Source organism: Corvus moneduloides, chromosome 8, assembly GCF_009650955.1.
Source record: "Corvus moneduloides isolate bCorMon1 chromosome 8, bCorMon1.pri, whole genome shotgun sequence".
Taxonomy (NCBI): Eukaryota; Metazoa; Chordata; class Aves; order Passeriformes; family Corvidae; genus Corvus; species Corvus moneduloides.
Window position 1 is genome coordinate 16,764,182 of NC_045483.1, and position 18,091 is coordinate 16,782,272.

Here is an 18,091-nt window from a genome sequence, read left to right on the forward strand (position 1 = left end):
TCCTCTTACCTGTGAGAATTCCCATAGCATTGCCAGTTATGATATTCTTCCATAAGATCAATATGATCAAGCGTAGAATTATAGAAATCCGTATATGAAATAATAGGAGGGCTAATCAGACTATTTGCAGCATCTAAAAAGAACACAGAAGTCTTTTAAAACAATGCCTGGATTCAGCATATCTCATTTCTCGGCATCACGAGCACCAGTGATCTCAGAAACTTTAAGCCAAGTCTAAAATAATACTGAAAAATTAATAACCTAGCTACAGAACTCAAGTCTTAACTACAGAATTACAGCTACAACGTAACCCCACAGGACATCACATTAATTGCTGTAGAAAACAGTAAATCCCTAGTTCTGCCCATTTATGATAAGGGAGCATCAGTTTGATTCTAGCTTCCTAACTGACATACACTCAATTAAGGTCTCATGGATAAAGGATACTATGTTCTGCTGAAATTGATGAAAAAAGCAGTTTGATAAATGAAAGTGTTTAAGAAATCCATATCATTTCAAGCAGCTATGGCTAGAAAATCTACATTTTTTCCAGTATACCATCTAGACCTGCACAAAAATTAAGTAGTTGACCAAAGGAAGAAAGCCAATTCACATTTAAGCTATCTCATTATACAATGACATTCACATAATGTCAAATGGCCAGTAAGTTCTCTATTAACACTCCAGCATACTTTAATTTTGGTCTGTCAGACACAAAGTAGTGTCTTTTCATCTACTAAACAGCTCTTTTTCCAGAATTAAGGAGCTAGTAACTCTTTCATAGATGATTATAAAACATGTCTCTTGTTTTAGATAATTTAGCTTGTGCACCTAACTCTGCAGGATTGTGCAGAATACTTTTAAGTAAAAGTCTTAAGTTGACAGTGAAAAAATTTTAATTCCAATTTTAATTTTCATTTCTGGTTTTGTCTTCTCCTAAAAAGGAGAAAGAAAGTGCTCTAATCACCATTTGGCAGCAGTTGAGAAGGTTTACATTTGCAGTAGTCAAATTTGCTGTGCTCTATGTTGAGCCAAGCAGGGATTTATACTTTTTTTAAGATGTAGTTTTGGATGTAAGAGGCACATGCATTGCCTAACTTTCTTTAGATGCTAAATAGTTCCGTGGGGGTAGGTGAATTACAGAGGAAATTCTGGCAGCTCCACATTTAAGAGTTTCTTTTATAAATCTACGGGAAGCCTTAACCATTGGTCACTTGTGTAGATTTGTCTGAATGATCGATGTCGCTGTTGTACCAGGGACGGTGAGAATAACGACACAGAGTTAAGTCCGAAAGAAGAGAACCCTTTACGAACTTACAGACTCATTTATATATCTTGGTTCACTAGAACGGCATAAGATTATTGGTCCCTTGATCAACCACCTCCCAGAATGACTGGTTAAGACTCTACAACACCCATTTCAAAACATTTTCTCCAATGTACCATAACAATACTGCATAACAAGCTTGCAAGTGTTAGATAAAGTCTTGGTTTACAAAAACCCAAACTGTTTTCAGCTAGCCTGCGTGAGAAAGCAGGACTTTCACAAAATACTCAGAAAGCTGGAGAGTTTCTCGGCTTCTAGCTTTTCAGTATCCACAGATCTTCAGTTGCTGTCACAGGAAAACTGTGCACAGCAATGAGCCTCTACTGGAAAGAGAGTAGGAAGATTTACAACAGAAGACTCTGTTGCTTACTACTCTTTAGCCTTTTATTGTAGTTTATACTATGCCACAATCATTGTTAGTCTCCCCCAGAAGAGGAGCAGTAAAAACTATCCTCTCCCAATATGTGTGTGTCTGTATAAAACAAACCTTATATACACACACAAATATACATATATAAACATATAGATGCATACAGAGTTCAAGCAAAATACCTACTAAATAAAGCCAGGACTTTTGTTGCTGATGGAATCCACCAGGTACATTTCACCATAGGTGGAAACTCTTCAGGTTTTGCAGGAAACAGCCGTAAAGAAATAAATTGCAGTAACCTATCCACCATCTGCTTGAACCTCTTCTGTGAAATCCTAAAACAAACATGCTGCACTTAGTCTCTTGTGATTACTGTCTACACTAGAGTTTGTTAACAGATTTCAAAGCAACAGAATCATTATCTGTTCTTGACTTTAAGTAAACAAACAAAAAATCCTTATCTATTTCACTCCACACTCTGAATACTAAGGAATTCTGATTTGAGATACTTGGTCCTTTTACATAAAAAAGTGGCATATGCTTCATATGCTTGTGCCAGGTGCACATTTTAAATTACGTGCTGCACCAGTTCCATAATAGCACAACAATACACATATATGTGTAGGCAGGTTAAAATAGCCTATGCTAAACAAGAGCATTCCTATTTTAATGGCTTCCATTTCTAATAAATGCTTTAAGACTAAAAGCATATGTCTATTGCATCCTTAACCAAAAGTGGACACCTTATTTGCAAATGCAGTTCAAATGAAATAATATTTTACCACAATTTTAAGCATATCTGGACATAGGGAAGGGGAGGGAAATTGAATTACCACTCTTGCAGAGAAGAAAATCCTTAATTAAGATTTCCTAGGAGATATGGAAATTGTGAATATGGCCAAACTTTTTTTTACCTCAAACTAACTTTTTGCACAGTCAGTACATGGAAGGCAATCTTAGGGGCTGGTCTTCGGGCAGTTATCCCCGTAACTTGGTGTTATTAGAGTTTTTTTGGGAGGTGTTATTAGAGTTATTTCAATTAATTACAAATCTAATGCCCTAACCACACTCTCACCACCTCTATCACACTCGGAAGCAAGGACTCTAGTTCCTTTGTGGTTTCTGTACAATGTAGTAACATTACAGTATCTTTTGCAAGTTATGCAAGATAAAACTTAATTTAAAAAAAAGATCATAAAGATGTTTGTTTTAATAATACCACATAAAAATATAACTAAAAATTTACACACAAGTTATTTTGCACGTGTTATCAAAAAATAACTCTGATAAGTTATTTGTGATTAAGGCTGCTTCTTATGAATATAATAATTTTTATACATTATATACATTTTGCATCTATAAATCAGTATCACTTAGTGGACTATGTCCATATGTATTTGAAAGCAACAAAAACAATCTCTTTAGTCAATTAAATCAACTTTCATATAATTTATAAAACAGTCAACATCAATGGAAATACAGTAACAATCGTAATCCTAGAAATGGAATTTGTCATGTGGGGTTTTTGGTTTTTTTTTTTTTACTTTTTAGACCAGTGCACTAGGAAATGATGGTCAGCTTCTGTTAAGGCTGCTATCTGTCTTAGCAAGTGAGCATAGATGACATAAGTAGAAGTGTTACTAAATTGAGGATTCTGAAAAAGATTAAAAAAAGTGTTAGGTTAATAAACTGCATAAAGGGAAAAAAGTCATTAGGATCTTTTCTTATGTTTGTAGTTGCCAGTACAATTACACATGAAAGTAATTCACAAAATAGCTGTGACAGTGGTAAAACTATGGGGAAAAAACAACTCACAACTTCTAGCCAAATAAAAAATACCCAACTGCTATACTGTAAAAGTATGATTTTTTTTTTTCCCCCAAAAGAAAGCCCACTGGTAGCCCAAAGGCAGTACTCAATATTCTGGATTAATTTTTACATTGTAACAAAAACTACACTCCTCTGAGTGAGGTGCTTTTCATATCAGTAATACGAATTCTTATAGCTCCTCTCTATCCCACATCAATCCAAACTAATTTTCCCTCTATTCCATGTGTTCACACATTCCCACGTTTCAGCAGGAGATACTCTTTTTAATTCACAGCTAGTATACCACCCCAGAGAAGAAAACTATTGTCTTGATAAATTAAATTGCCATTTGATATTCTCAAATAACAGCAGAAACTGCTTCTTGTGTCCAGAGGTGTTAGCTATCTACACCAGCAAAATGTAAAGGGGAAATCTGCTACAAATGCAAGCCATCTATAGCAGCAACGGTAAAAGGTGACCACAGGCAGAAATCAGACAATGTAGTCAGATAGAATGGAGAAAGTCAGCCAGGTAGATTGGATAAAATGCAACACTGGAGAAAGTTACAGCAATATCCGAAAGCACATATACTAAAACTTTCAGAGTTACAGCATCCTAATAAAGCAAATCTGGGAATGAGGATGACATAAAAACAAGTAAGTAGGTAAAATATTTATTCTTTCAACCCAGAAAATAAGAGGAAACAATTACTTGTCTATTAGTGCATAATTTTAATCTATGCAACTTTCCCCATCAACTGTCTTCCCTTAAGCTCCCATTCCCGTCATGCATTACACTTTTCCCGTATTTTAATACATTCTTACAACAGTAAATTGGATGTGAAGTATCTCAGCTATACAAACTTGTTTGCACAGTATACTGGTTTATAGATTATACGTTAAGCACACAGGTACTTACATGAAAATACGGTGTTTTTCTTACCTGTAGAAGTATACAATATGCTCTAAGATCATCTTTTGTTCGTGGCCTATGAACAAATGAAATAATGAACAGAACCATATGTATCCATAATTTACAGACATTAAGAGTCATGAAATCATGGATAACTTTATTTTGCTTTGCCAATATATATAGAATACCATGTTTAAGAATCTTCACTGCTCTCAAAAACAGAAAAGGCCATTTACAGATTCTGACAATTGTCTAAAGGCAGCAGGCTATTTATCATCATGTTTAAAAACATGAGAGAAGGCCAAAAAAAGGTCAGAACTGAAGAGTCAGAGATGTTCCACAGAGGGAATTCCACATTATTTTCTATCTCGAGTGACACCAGAGTTGTTTATTTGCCCTTCTTCAGTATGTCCTGCAAGAATTCTCCATACACTTCTACCACTGCAGCCTCTGCACTTCTTTGTGTTTATCGAGGTTTTTGCATAACCACAAGCACATCCAGCAACAGCACAAAAAGCAGCATAAGTTGGAGACAAGGGTAGCCAAGACCTGGGTCACATGTGAGTCACAACAAGCCACTGTCTCTTGCTATACCTTTTTATGAATTACATTATGCATTCTCACTTCTATTTCTTCATGCTAAGACGTCACCTCCACGGAAACTTCCTGCTTTTGGGCTATCTCCTTCTGCATCCTGCACTGTTCTTTCTATGGTGCTGCCACACATGAACACTATTGTGAAGCAAACTGTCGATAGGGATTTGTCCTAGTTGCTGTGGGGGGTAGGTAACGAGTGTTAAGTTCTACCCTAGTTAAATTCCTTAATTCATCTTGCAGTTAAGATGTCCAAAGAAATGCCCTGGCAACAAGTGGCTGAGATTTGGAGAAGGAATGTATGGCTGGGTATGGATCTGCCTCTCAGAGGTTAAACGTCAGCTTACAGAGTTCAAGATGTATTTCAGCAGATTTGTCAAAAGGGATTAAGTTCTTATGTATCAAATAAGTTGCATCACAACATTTTCTTTCTTTGTCTAAAACAATAAAGACAAAACGTATAGCAGATTGAAGTACTGGCACAGCACTGATGCAAACATTTATTATAATTACCCTGTCCATTCTTGTAGTAGACCATTAATTATTCCTTTTAGGACTGACTTCTGAATATCTTGAGGCTATCAAAAAAGGAGAGGAAAAATCATATCTGAAGTAACTATACATATTCAATACCAGATTTTGTACAAACAAGCAAGTTTTCTTTGCTTGCATTTCAAGACAGCTAAGAAATCTTTTGTGTTATGATGCTGAGCTCCTAAATATCTTCCTCACAGATATACTAGCTGAGGTCTGGGGTTGTGCCAATGGTGCCTTTCAACACTTAAACCAACTTAAAAACTCTAAAGTATGATTTCTAAATTACTCCTGTCCTTTGTATACTAGGCACAGGGCCTACTTTTTTACTATCCCCATCCTCACATTTTCTTTATTTCCCCCCATGCAGTGTCCCATCACAGCCATGTCATATCTTTAAGATATGTGGTCTTTAAGAACTACCACAATATAAACTATGCTTTACTAGTAAGAAAAATTTCCTCCTCTTTTACTAGAGCAGCTGTCATGATTCTGCAGTACTTCTCATGGGATCATTTAAAGTATGTTTTGAGAGATTCTTCAGAAACTGTGCCTATCTGGGAAAAACTTTTGATATAAATGGTATAAAACATGAATTCTTTTCTTCTACTTACAGTATTTAATAAGGCATCATAGACAACATTCACAAATTTTGCATCGATTCCAGAGTCCTCAATGGTATTAAATGGAGAATTGGTATCTTTCTGTAAGTTAGATAATAATGAAGCATTTTGAATATTTTATAGCTATCTTTGAAAATATAAGTTTAACAGCAAGCTTAGGAAAACACATTCAGATAGAAGTATTTTCATTATCAAAACATAAGAATGTAAGTTTCTTTAATTAGTATGTTAAAGATGGAGCAAAACAATAGTAATCCTACACATACTTATATAGTCATTCTATTTTTAAAATGTAAGAGGGTTTCAAATAATGAATTACATTGAATTTTCATCTTTCACATTTGTTGTTGATCCATTATCAGACAAAGGCAACAAAATTTTAAGCATTCAATATTTGTTAAATAACAAAAAGCCATGGGTTAGGCCCTACCATCCATATCAAATATCATAAGCACATTTTGCTCTGTAATAGGCAGGAAATAATAATTTAGCATGAACTCGGAAACATAAATATAACTATTCCCTAGGAAAACCAAGTATGCCATCATAACACATGAACAGCTATAACAGAGCCCATATCACACCTTTTTTTAGGGATAGGGAATTTCTGTTTCCAGATTTGCCTGGGCCCCCGCATTAGCTTGGAGGTTTTAAAACTGTAATTTGTGTAGAAAGTACCTACACAGTCACAGTGTCACAAAAAAACCTACATACTGCAATTTTAAAGCTCCACAAACTCCAAATACAATTGCTTAAACTGGAATCAATAAATCAATGCAATAACAGATTGTCTACAAAAGGCAGGTGAGGTCATGAAAAAATGGTCTTAGTGGTCTTGAATACCTGTCTGCAAGTCTTTAAATGATATTTTTGTAAACATTTTGAAGATACAAAGCACTGTAATTACTAAACAGCATTAGGAATTATTTTCTACCTTAAATGCAGCATTTATCTCCAAGAAAGAATCAAAAGTTGTAGAATAAAAATTATGTACAGCTTTCCAATCTCCCGATGCCTTCGACTTTTCCATATCATCCCTAGAGAAAATGTAATCAAATACTGGTAATGGTTTGATCTTTCCAGCCACTTAGACTTTAAAATGCACTGTAACTTTAAGCTTTTCTCACTAAGCACACTTAGAAGACAGACAAGTATAATATCCGTAGCTTTCTAACATCTTCCTTGTCATTTAAAAATCATGGTACTGTAAGAGAACAAAAGCATAGTTTGTGTTTGATACACCTGAGCAATGTCTTCTATTCAAAATGCTAATTCACAGTGTCACAGTTCAGTATGTTAGGACAAATAATCAGCAGAACAGAACAGAATTAAGCTGCAGCTACACTGACATGATGAAGTTTCTCAGAGTAATTTTAAGTATGAAGGCTCCTAAACTACTCAAATTCACTAGAATTTCTACAAAATTTTACTTCTTTAAAAATTTTTCGAATAGAATTTAATCTTAGGCACATGACAAGGTAGTTACTGGTGACAGTCAGCATGGCTTCACTAAGGGCAAATTTGGTGGCTTTCTACCAGTAGGGTTACAGTGGATCTTGGAAGGTGGATGATGGAAGAATGATATCATCTACCTGGACTTGTGCAAGGCCTTCCCCTGAAAGCTGCTTCCTCCTGCTTTGCTGCAGGCTGTGAAAGAGATCCTCAGCATGGGGAAACCCAAACCCAGCTCAGTGCAGGGAGCAGCTGCCAGATCCAACTGAGAAGCACCTAGCCCTGCCTGGAGGTTGGCAATCGTGGGAGAGGGGAAATGGAGAGGTGGTAGGGGCTCACAGCTGGGGATTCAAAGGAGCAGGACAAGGGCTAATGGCTTCAACCTGCAGGGGGGTTGATTTAAATTAGATATAAGGAAGCAGTTTTTCACAATGAGAGTGGTGAAACACTGCCACAGGTTGTCCAGAGGCAGTGGTCAATAGATCCAAAAATCTGAATACGGAAAAAAAATTCAGCTCTTCAGAGCACCTGAGTATGAGCAAAGGATCACCTCTTTGCAAATTTTCCTTTATACCCTCTTTCCTTTCCCACCAAATATACACTGAATAATCAAAAAGCACTCCTTTTCCTCACTGGAAGCACAAAATTTCAAATGTGGAAGAGAGAAATAATTCCCATTATAACCAAAACATCTAAGACTGCAAGGGATTTGCTAGCCTACAATAAGCCATACGTATTTTTTTTCCAAAACTAAACAATCACTGCATTTCTAATTCTAATTCTGAAGTACATGTTTTGCCATTTTCTGTGTGGAACAACATTTCAAGCTAGAAAAAATATTTTGATAGTTTTCACAGTAACAGCGTTACCAATCCCACCATCATAGCCAAAATAACTCCTTGTCAGTCTTACTGAAACTGTTTCCTCATTTGAGATTAACAAAATCAAATGCATGAATTAGGTCAAAATGAAAAGAATTCCAAAGAAAGGAAGAAAATACACCTCTAGGAACACCAGTATAACTTACTGAAAGTCTTTCACAGTTTTGGTTCGAATTGGAAGGGAAGGTTCAGGAGGAAATGGTGCTTTCAGTTCTTGGGGTAACGTGTCTATAGACATGCGCTGCTTTTGCCTTACATCGAGGCAAAGAGGTGGTAGGTCTCTCCCTTAAAAGAAAGGCAAAGAAGAATAAATACAATGCATCTAATACAAATATATAGGTACCAGGGAAAAAAGAAAACTCACACTGTTTGATTCTAGTTCTTTAAAAAAGTATTCTTCTCTTACCATGTGCACATGCAGACATGGTGGAAAATTTGGCTAACTGATAAAAATAGCAGTGTTGCCCGTTATTGTATTTACAATATAGATTGTAAATATTTAATATACAAACTGCAACACTGGTGCTCCTTACAGCTAAGAAAAATCTCACGCACAACCACGCCAAAGTGCAACTGTCATACAAGGACAAGACTTCAGTCTGTTTTTCTACACTGTGATATATAATTTTAACTAGAGCTGACTGTGGATCATCTACAGCTTCCTTAAAGAATCTCTCCAAAAAACTAAATGGGAAAGGCAAATTTTTTTTGTCTTACAGAGAATTGTGGTGAAACAGAATCTTTGAACACTTCTCAATAAATTTGGCTGCCTATTCTAGTACAACTGGCAGTGCTTTGCCAAAGTCTTTCTATTCTACTCCTTACTTTCTATTTGATCTGAGACTGTTTGATCAGATTACAGTGGCAAGACTTGGCAACAGCGCAGTTACTGTGAGAGGAGAGATGGGGCTGCCTCTGCATCCAACACAGCTCCAAAACACACCCAACCATGGGCCAAAGCTGAGCCCAGCAGTGACACTGGTAGCACCCCTGTGACAATATATTTAGGAAAGGGTAAAAAAAACCTGCACAGCAGCTGAGAGAGAGGAAGGATTAAAAAAAAAAAAAAAAGGAAAAAAAAAAAAGAAAGAAACTACCCTACACACACCCACGTGAGTGGAAAAGAAGGAGAAGGAGGAGGTGCTCCAGGGTCTGGAGCAAAGATTCCCCTGCAGCCAGTCAAGAGTCCTTGCCTGATCAGGCTGCTGGCAGAATTGGCAAGAAGTTGAGACTGGGAATAAGGGAAGGTGTGGTAAGCAGGGAAAGGCAAGGTGTTTTGAGTTTTGTTTAACTGGCAATAAATTAATATCCTCAATTCTGCCTATGGCAATAATTGGGAAGTGGACTCCCAGTCTTTATCTCAACCCATGAGCTTTTTCAACTTATTTTCTCCCAGTCCTGTTGAAGAGGGGAAGCCACAGAGCAGCTTGGTGGGTGTCAGGCAGTCAGCCAAGGTAAACCCACCCAAAACATGAAAAAAAATTTTCCCTTGCATTTCCAACACGCTTTTTACCGACAGCGTCTCCATAAATATCCTCAAAGCGCTCTTGTAGTCTGATTTATACTGGTCATCTTTAAAAGCATTTATATGAATTGTGACATATGTTTGGGATAAAATACACTAAATAAAAGTGTCCTCAAAATTCAAACATACTTAATGAAAACCCTCTATGAAGGATTTTCTAAGACCCCTCTAAGCCTTTTCAAAGATTTTTTTTTTAAATTAACTAAACATCAAAGTAGTATCACTACTCCACTGCCTACTCCATTTATCACAGCAGGCAAACAGATGCTAAAAAAATCCCATGAATCCAAAAGCAGATTCTTTTCACTCATGCTCATGACAGAGACACTCTCCCTGTGACTTAACTCAGCCACCATTCATGAGATAACAGATCAGACCAGCCCTCAATCCTCTGAGAATGGCATCGATTACAGATATGGAACCTTGCCATTCTCACAGCTGGAATTTAAACTATTTTAAGGGAAGAGTAGTAACTGAAAAAAACCAAAGCTGGCACACAGATAATAAATTAATTCAAGCCAAGGTGCCAAACAGTCCATCCAAGCAAATGTTCTCTTAATGCACATCACTCTCTGAAAGCAGGATGGACTGATTTTAAAGAATCTAAGAATTTGCCTTATTTTTATACTCTGAGAGTAACAAGCTTTTTGATTTAACTCTCATTCTGTCTTCTCAATTTTAAATGGATTAAACATTGAGTTATAATCAACTGAATACACTGAAATGAGGAAAATATTCTTTCTACTTCTGTAGAAGAGACATCTGCTGGCAGATGCTGCTTCTCACTTCAGTAAATTGAGGCTGCAGGTGCTACGCTGGTAACTTGCACCCTGTCAGCAATGCAGTTTTCTTTGAAATATAGGCAGTTTGATTTAGATATACTAAAATTGGTTTTAATAATATCTTTAACACACATGGCCAACTTCAGTATGCTTTGTCATCATTCAAGTTTATTAGTACATAGATTTATTTGCTCTTCTGCCAGTAAAGAATACTAACTAAGATCCATCACCTGAGTTTCATTGAGTAGAAATGGGAAAATTTATGTATTGAGTTGATAAACAGCAATAACACAATATTACAAGACAAGAAAAACCAACAGTTTCTGGCCTCTTGCCCAGTTACATCAAGTAAAAAAATTCAGCAATTCATGACTGCTTAAGGAATGACCAAAAACTTTGGTGAAGAAAATCTCGTTGATACAAAGCAGAATTGAGTAGTCCAGGGAAGGTCAGGGTAAATGAATACTGCAGCTATTTTCGTGGTGACCAACATAGCTGCTGGCAGATGAAAATCTTCAAGGCAGATAAGGCAAAGAAAGTTGTATTTGCAACATTAGAAAAGAACTAGACCAATCTATTTAATACATAAATTTCATACCAGATCATTGTTACATTAGAAGACTCATTATATGTGGCAGCTATATAGCACACAAAGTAGACACTATGTAGTCCCCCTACTTTTCATGCTGTATTTACCAGCATTAGCTTTTCCACACCTTTGTTTTCAATGTAATTAATGTTCTTTGAACTTGAACCTGAAGTATTACCAGTATATGCACATATATATATCTACACGTGTTCAGAGATAGCACGTGTATAGATCATCTGCAAAACACCAACCAAGCATTATTCCTGAATGCCAGATTAGCAAAAGCAGCATTTTTAACTGATAAATTTGTTTCAATTGTTAATGTCTCCACAGAATACACATACCACCTCAAATATTTTGAATTCACCTTTGACTGTTATTAAAAATATTCTGGTTTTATACAGGCAGGTTACTCTGATCCTGAAACTACCAGAGCATCTGCTCAATTTAACACACTGAGCTCTATTTCAAGAATATATACTTGACTATAATAAATATTGCCATGCATTAGTGCGGTGAAAATTAACAACTAAGTACTTATGAGGCAATAATTACAACTGGGACAGCATTATTCGCAGCAAAACTCAGGGCACTTCAGGAGAGTGGTGTTTAAAGTTTATCATCCTAGCCAGATACCAAAAAAAAAGGAGGGGGGTCAGGGGAGAAGCAGATTTCTGGTATGTTATGCAGCAGGGGGAGAATTCTTTACCGGCCATCTCCAGCCCCTGTGGTTTCCTTTGTGTAGTACACAGTGATTTGAACTAAGCACAAATCCTGTCTGAGGTATCATTCAAACCTTTTTTGTTTCAATGATTGCCCTTGTTTTGGAAGTAGAAAGCACCTCTTTATTCCATAACAAAAACTGCTAAAAAAAAAAGAAATCTTGCACTGACTTTTAGTTTTTCAATATAGCTAGCACTAATAAAAGATTATTTTAGTAAGAATCTAGTGCTGCAAGTTATAAGCCACCTTTTTCTGCACAACTTTGACAATACTTGTCAATAGTTTTGTTTCAAACTGACAATACAGAGATCTCTCAGTGCAGTCTCTTCCTTGCCTCAAATTGTGCTATTAAAGACTTCATGAACCACAGCACATAAGCCTAAAGGGAACTTGCTCAGAGACAAGATCAACACAAACCTGACAAATGTTTGTACAGCCTTTTATGAAAAGTTCCAAATTACTGAAATTCCATATCCTAGCCCAAAAACCTACTAAAAATTCCAGGTCTAACCACAACATCATCTTATGATGTTGTGGTTAGACCTGGAAGGCTTCATGATTCTAGCCTGCCATATTGAATGCAGAGCTCCACTTTCTAGCTCTTCATCAAGTATTGTTACATCATCATAGCACAACCACCTTCCTTCTCACCTATAATGCTCTTCAGAACTTACCAGTTGTTGCCTGTGCATTTTATTTTGTGCCATCACTGGCCTTCATCTTCACTGAAAAACAGCAACTGTCTCCCTGAAAAGCCTTATGCTTGCCTCACTCCTGACATCATTCAGATGGCAATAAAAAATTTTCTTCAAAGTTCTGACAATTTCTGGAGGCACTGCCTGATTGCAGCTAGACAGAATATCTGCAGATAGACAACCGAATCAGTACCTTTCTCTAAAACTTCAAATAGTTATTTCATCCTCCAGGTCTATTTGTTTTTTTCTTATCCAACTTTTCTCTATGACACAACCTCTACTGACGGCTATGGGCTATCATACATATCACTGCCTGTACAACGTACAACACAGTGTAATTTAATGAAATCTAGATTTCTAGATTTTCTGGCCCTACCACAATACAAATACTGGCAGAAATTTGAGCACCTTCTAAACTTGGGAACTAAGTAACACAGGTCTTTGTTTTTCTTACCGTTTTTGATGTTGGGTAAAACAAGTCGCGTAGGCGAATTTCTGTTTCCGATGCCTTCCTTCTTTTGGTTGATAGTTGTGATGAAATTGCTGAAAGTGGAAAACTGATTTTTGGCTCCTTCCTCCAACCCCTGTAATTAAGACAACAGTATGCTCTAAAGGGCCAACACATTACTGCTAGAGTAATCTTACCAGTGAGGTATTACAGAGAATTCTTAAATAACTTTTATCTTGAAATCAGACTGGTAATAACTAAATAAGACATAAATAATGATCCTGCAAGTTTGTTTCAAATTGATTCAGGAGAGGTACCATAAAATTCCTTTCCATTGCATTAAAAACCTCAAGTATTAATTTGCAGGATATGAAGATATCCTTGGATTACTGTGAGGAAAACACAACACAATGAGAATGCTGTCAATGATATTCTAACTTTCTGTATCCTAATATCTATCTACTTTTATCTTCCTCACTACATCCAGCTCAGTTTAAACACATGAAAGTGTCACATACTCCTTTTTCCAAATAGCCCCAATATATTGAAGTAGTTTAGACAAATTTCCCAAGACTTGAAATGTGGGGCCAAAAATTCTAACCTGTTAAAAAATGTAAATACTGTTTAAATTTTAATAATAATTAAATACTACTAAGTAAAGTAAATAATACTAAATTTACGACTACTGGGTAAAACTCACTAGTGATTCAAAATGGTCAGCATCTCCTGCCACTGAAAAAAGGCTGACCAACAAACATTTGTTGACAAAGTGCTGAAAGACATCCTGCTTAAGCACCTGTCTGTACATGCTGTCACCAAGGAGCCTGCACAAGTCTCTGCTAGGAAGTGTTGAGCCCTAATGTGTTTCAACAGCAAACAGAAGTGAAATTACACATCAGACTTTCAAAGGATTGTGCCAATTAGTCTGTTTGGCTAATCAGCACCAGGTGCTATTAGATATAGTTATTTACTACAGAATTTGCAAAGCATAGGTGGGGTTCAGAGGCTTGCCCAGATGACAGAAGTCTCACGACGAATATTTTAATTTTCATCTCAGCTCCAAGTCACCAACTGATACCAGGAAAAGGTAGATCAACTCAAAAAAATATACACACTCTTCCTGCACATCACGATTTGCAACCTCACAGTAACCTAAACACTCACTTTCTTGATATCTGGCATCTGTGCTCTCAGTTAGAAATATGTTTCTGCACAAATCAAAGCTTTAATTCAGCAAATGAGAATGCACATTCTAGAATAATTAAAGCAATATCCTATCAAAATTTTTGAACCAGTACATTTCCCTTTCCCTTTAAGGGACAAAGACATGCAGCCAAAGTTCTAAGGAAAACACTTCACTTCCACCACAACATCCTGAAATACCACCAGAAGAGTAATAACACAACCCATAAACCTACCACACCGCAGTGTACACAAGCTGGTACACTGCCAGGAATTTTAAATAACTGTGGCACATACAGCTATTTTTCTGTGGCTTATAACTCATTAAATTATAAATTTGAACAATCAGCAGGACTTCTGGCTTTCAAAAAAAATCAAATTTCAATTTCTAAAATTGGTATTTTTAACTAATTTCACTTTCTAGTTCTACACTCCCTATATGCAACAAACATTCCAAAATAAAATGTAATTACCAGTGTAATTTTCAGATTAATATTTCCTTTTAGTCTATAACCTTTGAAATATCATTAAGATGATTCTTAAAAATCACCTGGCACATGATTGGAGAAGAACAGACCCTGGACAAACATTCGTAACTGAAAAAGGACTTTTAAAGAAACCCAGGTGTGAGGCTAATCTGCTCTGTCATAAAATGTGTGCTCTAGGCAGAAAAGCTCTGAAGCACAGACTAGTCTAATTATGATTATTAGGGAATAGATAGCAGAGAAAATTGAGAAAAGGAGTTTTTATTAAATAAATTATTGTGCCAGCCTTTTTGACTGACTTAGCTTTCTAGGTTTTCCTCCAGCCATGCCACTGAAATACCATGGGTGAACATTTTTAAAAAAACTTCCTTCTTAATGCCACCTCCCTCAGCAGTGATCATAAAGAACAAAAATTCCATCTCCTCTTTAACTCCATCATCCTGTTTCAACAATATTAGACAAACACATGGACAAAGGCTTTACTGGAAGGCCCTGGAGGAATACTGGGAAACTTCATGCTCATTAATGAGAAACGCTGACAACTCCTGAGGGAGTAATCTAGGGCAAGTGCACAGCACCATGTCATACTCAAAAATTTTGTAGGAGGTCACTGAGCTTTTAGAGCCTAAGATTTCACAAACTCACTGCCATCAGAAAACTGAACATCTACAGTCCCCCTCCCACCCACCATAAGGAATGAATATGCTTAAAGGGAGTAAGTGGATCAAAGTAATCTTTAGTTCTGTTTTAAGAGCATATTAATAACCCACAACTCTGCTGGCTTCTTAGTGGAAGTTCTCCAAAACATTAAGCCCTCCATAAGACTGGAAAGGTACTAGCATTTATAAAACTGTATTTTTCATTATTGAAGTTAGACGCAATGGTGAAAGCAAGTCAAAATGTTTACAAAGAGCACATACAGACTGCTTTGTCGGAAGATACAAAAGACTATCTAGAAGAGTTTCTTGAAAATCCTATGTTAGCCCTAACATTGCTTACTCAAGGCCCTTATGTACCTGGCAAGCAAAGACTAGTGAGGATGAAAATATTTTCTTCCCTGTCCAAAAACACACAGAGTACACTCAGATCACCAAAAGGCAACTGAAATTGCAACAGCCTGAACAAGAAGCAGGATTTTCCCTTCCATCTGTAGCTTGAAAGGTGTAACTTTGGACTGGTTTTCCTTTACAGATGTCTCTATTTGTTCCTATTCATTAGGGAGCAAATTATTTAGCTTTCCCCAAGTTTCCTTCCAGAATCTGAATGCTGACACCCAGACTATCACCCCTTTGGAAATGCCCATGACATCTGCCCACAAAACTTCCTCTCTCCGTGTAACATGCTACTGAACCCCATATAAGGCTCTTGGTAAATTCAAACCCCGCCCTGCAGTTGACAAACAACCACACGCAGCCAGGTCTGAGCTCCTCTGTAGCAGCTCCATTTAGACAGCTTCTGCCTGTGGGCGACAGTTCAGAGGTACATGATGGATGTCCAGCTACAAAGAATTCCAGATTCTTTAAGGCAGCTGGAATTCTACATGGCCGTGCAGGGGCAAACATTTTTAATTAGCTGAGCTAAGCCTGACATGTTTTAGGCCAGCACTTGCATCTTTATTCTAAGGGACTGACATTTGCCATTCAAAGTCTAAGGTGGAGATATTCAAAGGTAAAAATAACTCCTGGGCACTCGTCCATTACTCCCACCACACTGGTATTTGAATCACAAGAATGAACATATTCTTGCACATTCTGACAGATTTACAAAGCTGAAAGTCTTTCAGAAGATTGGAAGGTTTAGGCAAAACACAAAATTGGCAGAATTGCTCCAAGGAGTTTGCACACAATTACTTAATTTAACACCACAATTATTTCCTGACAGTCATAAGTGTTATATGCTCAATCTTTTCAATTAAATTTAAATAAATGATAATTGAAATGATAATTTTTTGTAGGTCAGATGCTTATCAGAACTGCTGAACTAAAATCTCCTAAGCGTGTTACTACAGGATTAGTTAACATTTTTGTTCTGTTGTTGGACTGAAGTAACTTACCACAAGTTCTAATGTTAAGCTATGTATGATATCCAACTCATGCCTGGAAAAATTTGTGTTTTGTAATATTGTATGGTCAGCAGAAGAAAAGCACAACTCTGGTAAAATTAAAAACCTGAAGAAAGGTTTCTGAAATTAAGTTATTCTGGCAAATACCCTTTCCCCATTTTTTTCCTGCATTAACTCATTCATCATTTCATCAAAATGTTCTGTCATCTTTGCTTCAACACAAAGTAAAAACCGGAAAAGATTTTTTAAAGAAAAAGCTAAAAATACAGAAGTATTTCCCAGCTACCTCTTTTGCCATTAAGTGCATTAGAGCTGAAAACCTCCACCCCCGAGAACCCTTAATGAACATTCACGATGCTGCAAACCCTCAGTCATGACTAACCCGACAGAGCAGACCGTTGTAAAATGTTAACTATAAGCGGATGGAGAATTTATAGCTTCATTATGTCATTGCTTACAGATGCACTTGTTATTTTTAAGAAACTTGAATGAAAGCCTCTCAGCGGAAAGGAACATGAAAGAAAATGAGGATGATGCTTCCCCCCTTCCCTTTCCCCTCCCAAATAAAGCGGCAAACACGGCAAACGAACATGGAGTGGCACAGGCGGGCCCGCGGGCGGCTGCCCGGGCACTGACGGGACCTACCCCGGCAGCTGCCGTGGACGCCGACGGGATGGGCGGCAATTTCTCTCTCTCCTCTTCCTTTTCTTTTTCCTTCTCCCCTTCTTCCTCTTCTTCCTCCTCCTCGCCGCCCTCCTCGGCTGACGGGGCCGCGGCGCTGCCCTGGCTCAGCTCCGCGCCCGGCGGATGCCCCTCGCCGGGGCCGGGGGGCAGTTCGGCGGCAGCCGGCGAGCTCTGCAGCGACATGGTCCCGCTCCCGGCCGCCTCTCTGCTCGCGGCAGCCTCTCAGTGCCCAGACCCCGCGCCTCCTCTTCTCCTCCCTCCGAGGAGCCCCCGCGGGCACCCTCAGCTCCTCCGCTCGGCGCGGGGCCGCCGCGGCACTGCAGCAGCCGTGCTGCTCCCGGGCGCCCAGACACCCCCGCGCGGCGGGGCGGAGCGCAGCGCAGCCCGGCCGCCCCCGCCGCGGCCCCGGCGCGC

The 18,091-nt window shown here is 37.9% G+C and overlaps 1 protein-coding gene across 2 annotated transcripts in view; it reads right to left on the reverse strand.

The window, feature by feature from the left end:
* Positions 1–18,041, reverse strand: part of HECTD2 (HECT domain E3 ubiquitin protein ligase 2) — a 35,271-nt gene extending 17,230 nt beyond the window's left edge. The window contains exons 1-10 of one of the 2 annotated variants that reach the window (XM_032115744.1): positions 17,639–18,041; positions 13,271–13,400; positions 8,649–8,787; positions 7,104–7,206; positions 6,161–6,250; positions 5,526–5,590; positions 4,449–4,494; positions 3,242–3,351; positions 1,884–2,032; positions 10–133 (exon numbers count right to left, since the gene is read on the reverse strand). In XM_032115744.1, coding sequence (XP_031971635.1) covers positions 10–133; positions 1,884–2,032; positions 3,242–3,351; positions 4,449–4,494; positions 5,526–5,590; positions 6,161–6,250; positions 7,104–7,206; positions 8,649–8,787; positions 13,271–13,400; positions 17,639–17,860 — 1,178 coding nt within the window. In that variant the 5' untranslated portion in view covers positions 17,861–18,041. Of the gene's footprint in view, positions 1–9; positions 134–1,883; positions 2,033–3,241; positions 3,352–4,448; positions 4,495–5,525; positions 5,591–6,160; positions 6,251–7,103; positions 7,207–8,648; positions 8,788–12,795; positions 12,984–13,270; positions 13,401–17,638 lie in introns of those variants that run through there. The other variant, XM_032115745.1, reaches the window with a different exon arrangement.
* Positions 18,042–18,091: the final 50 nt, after the last annotated feature.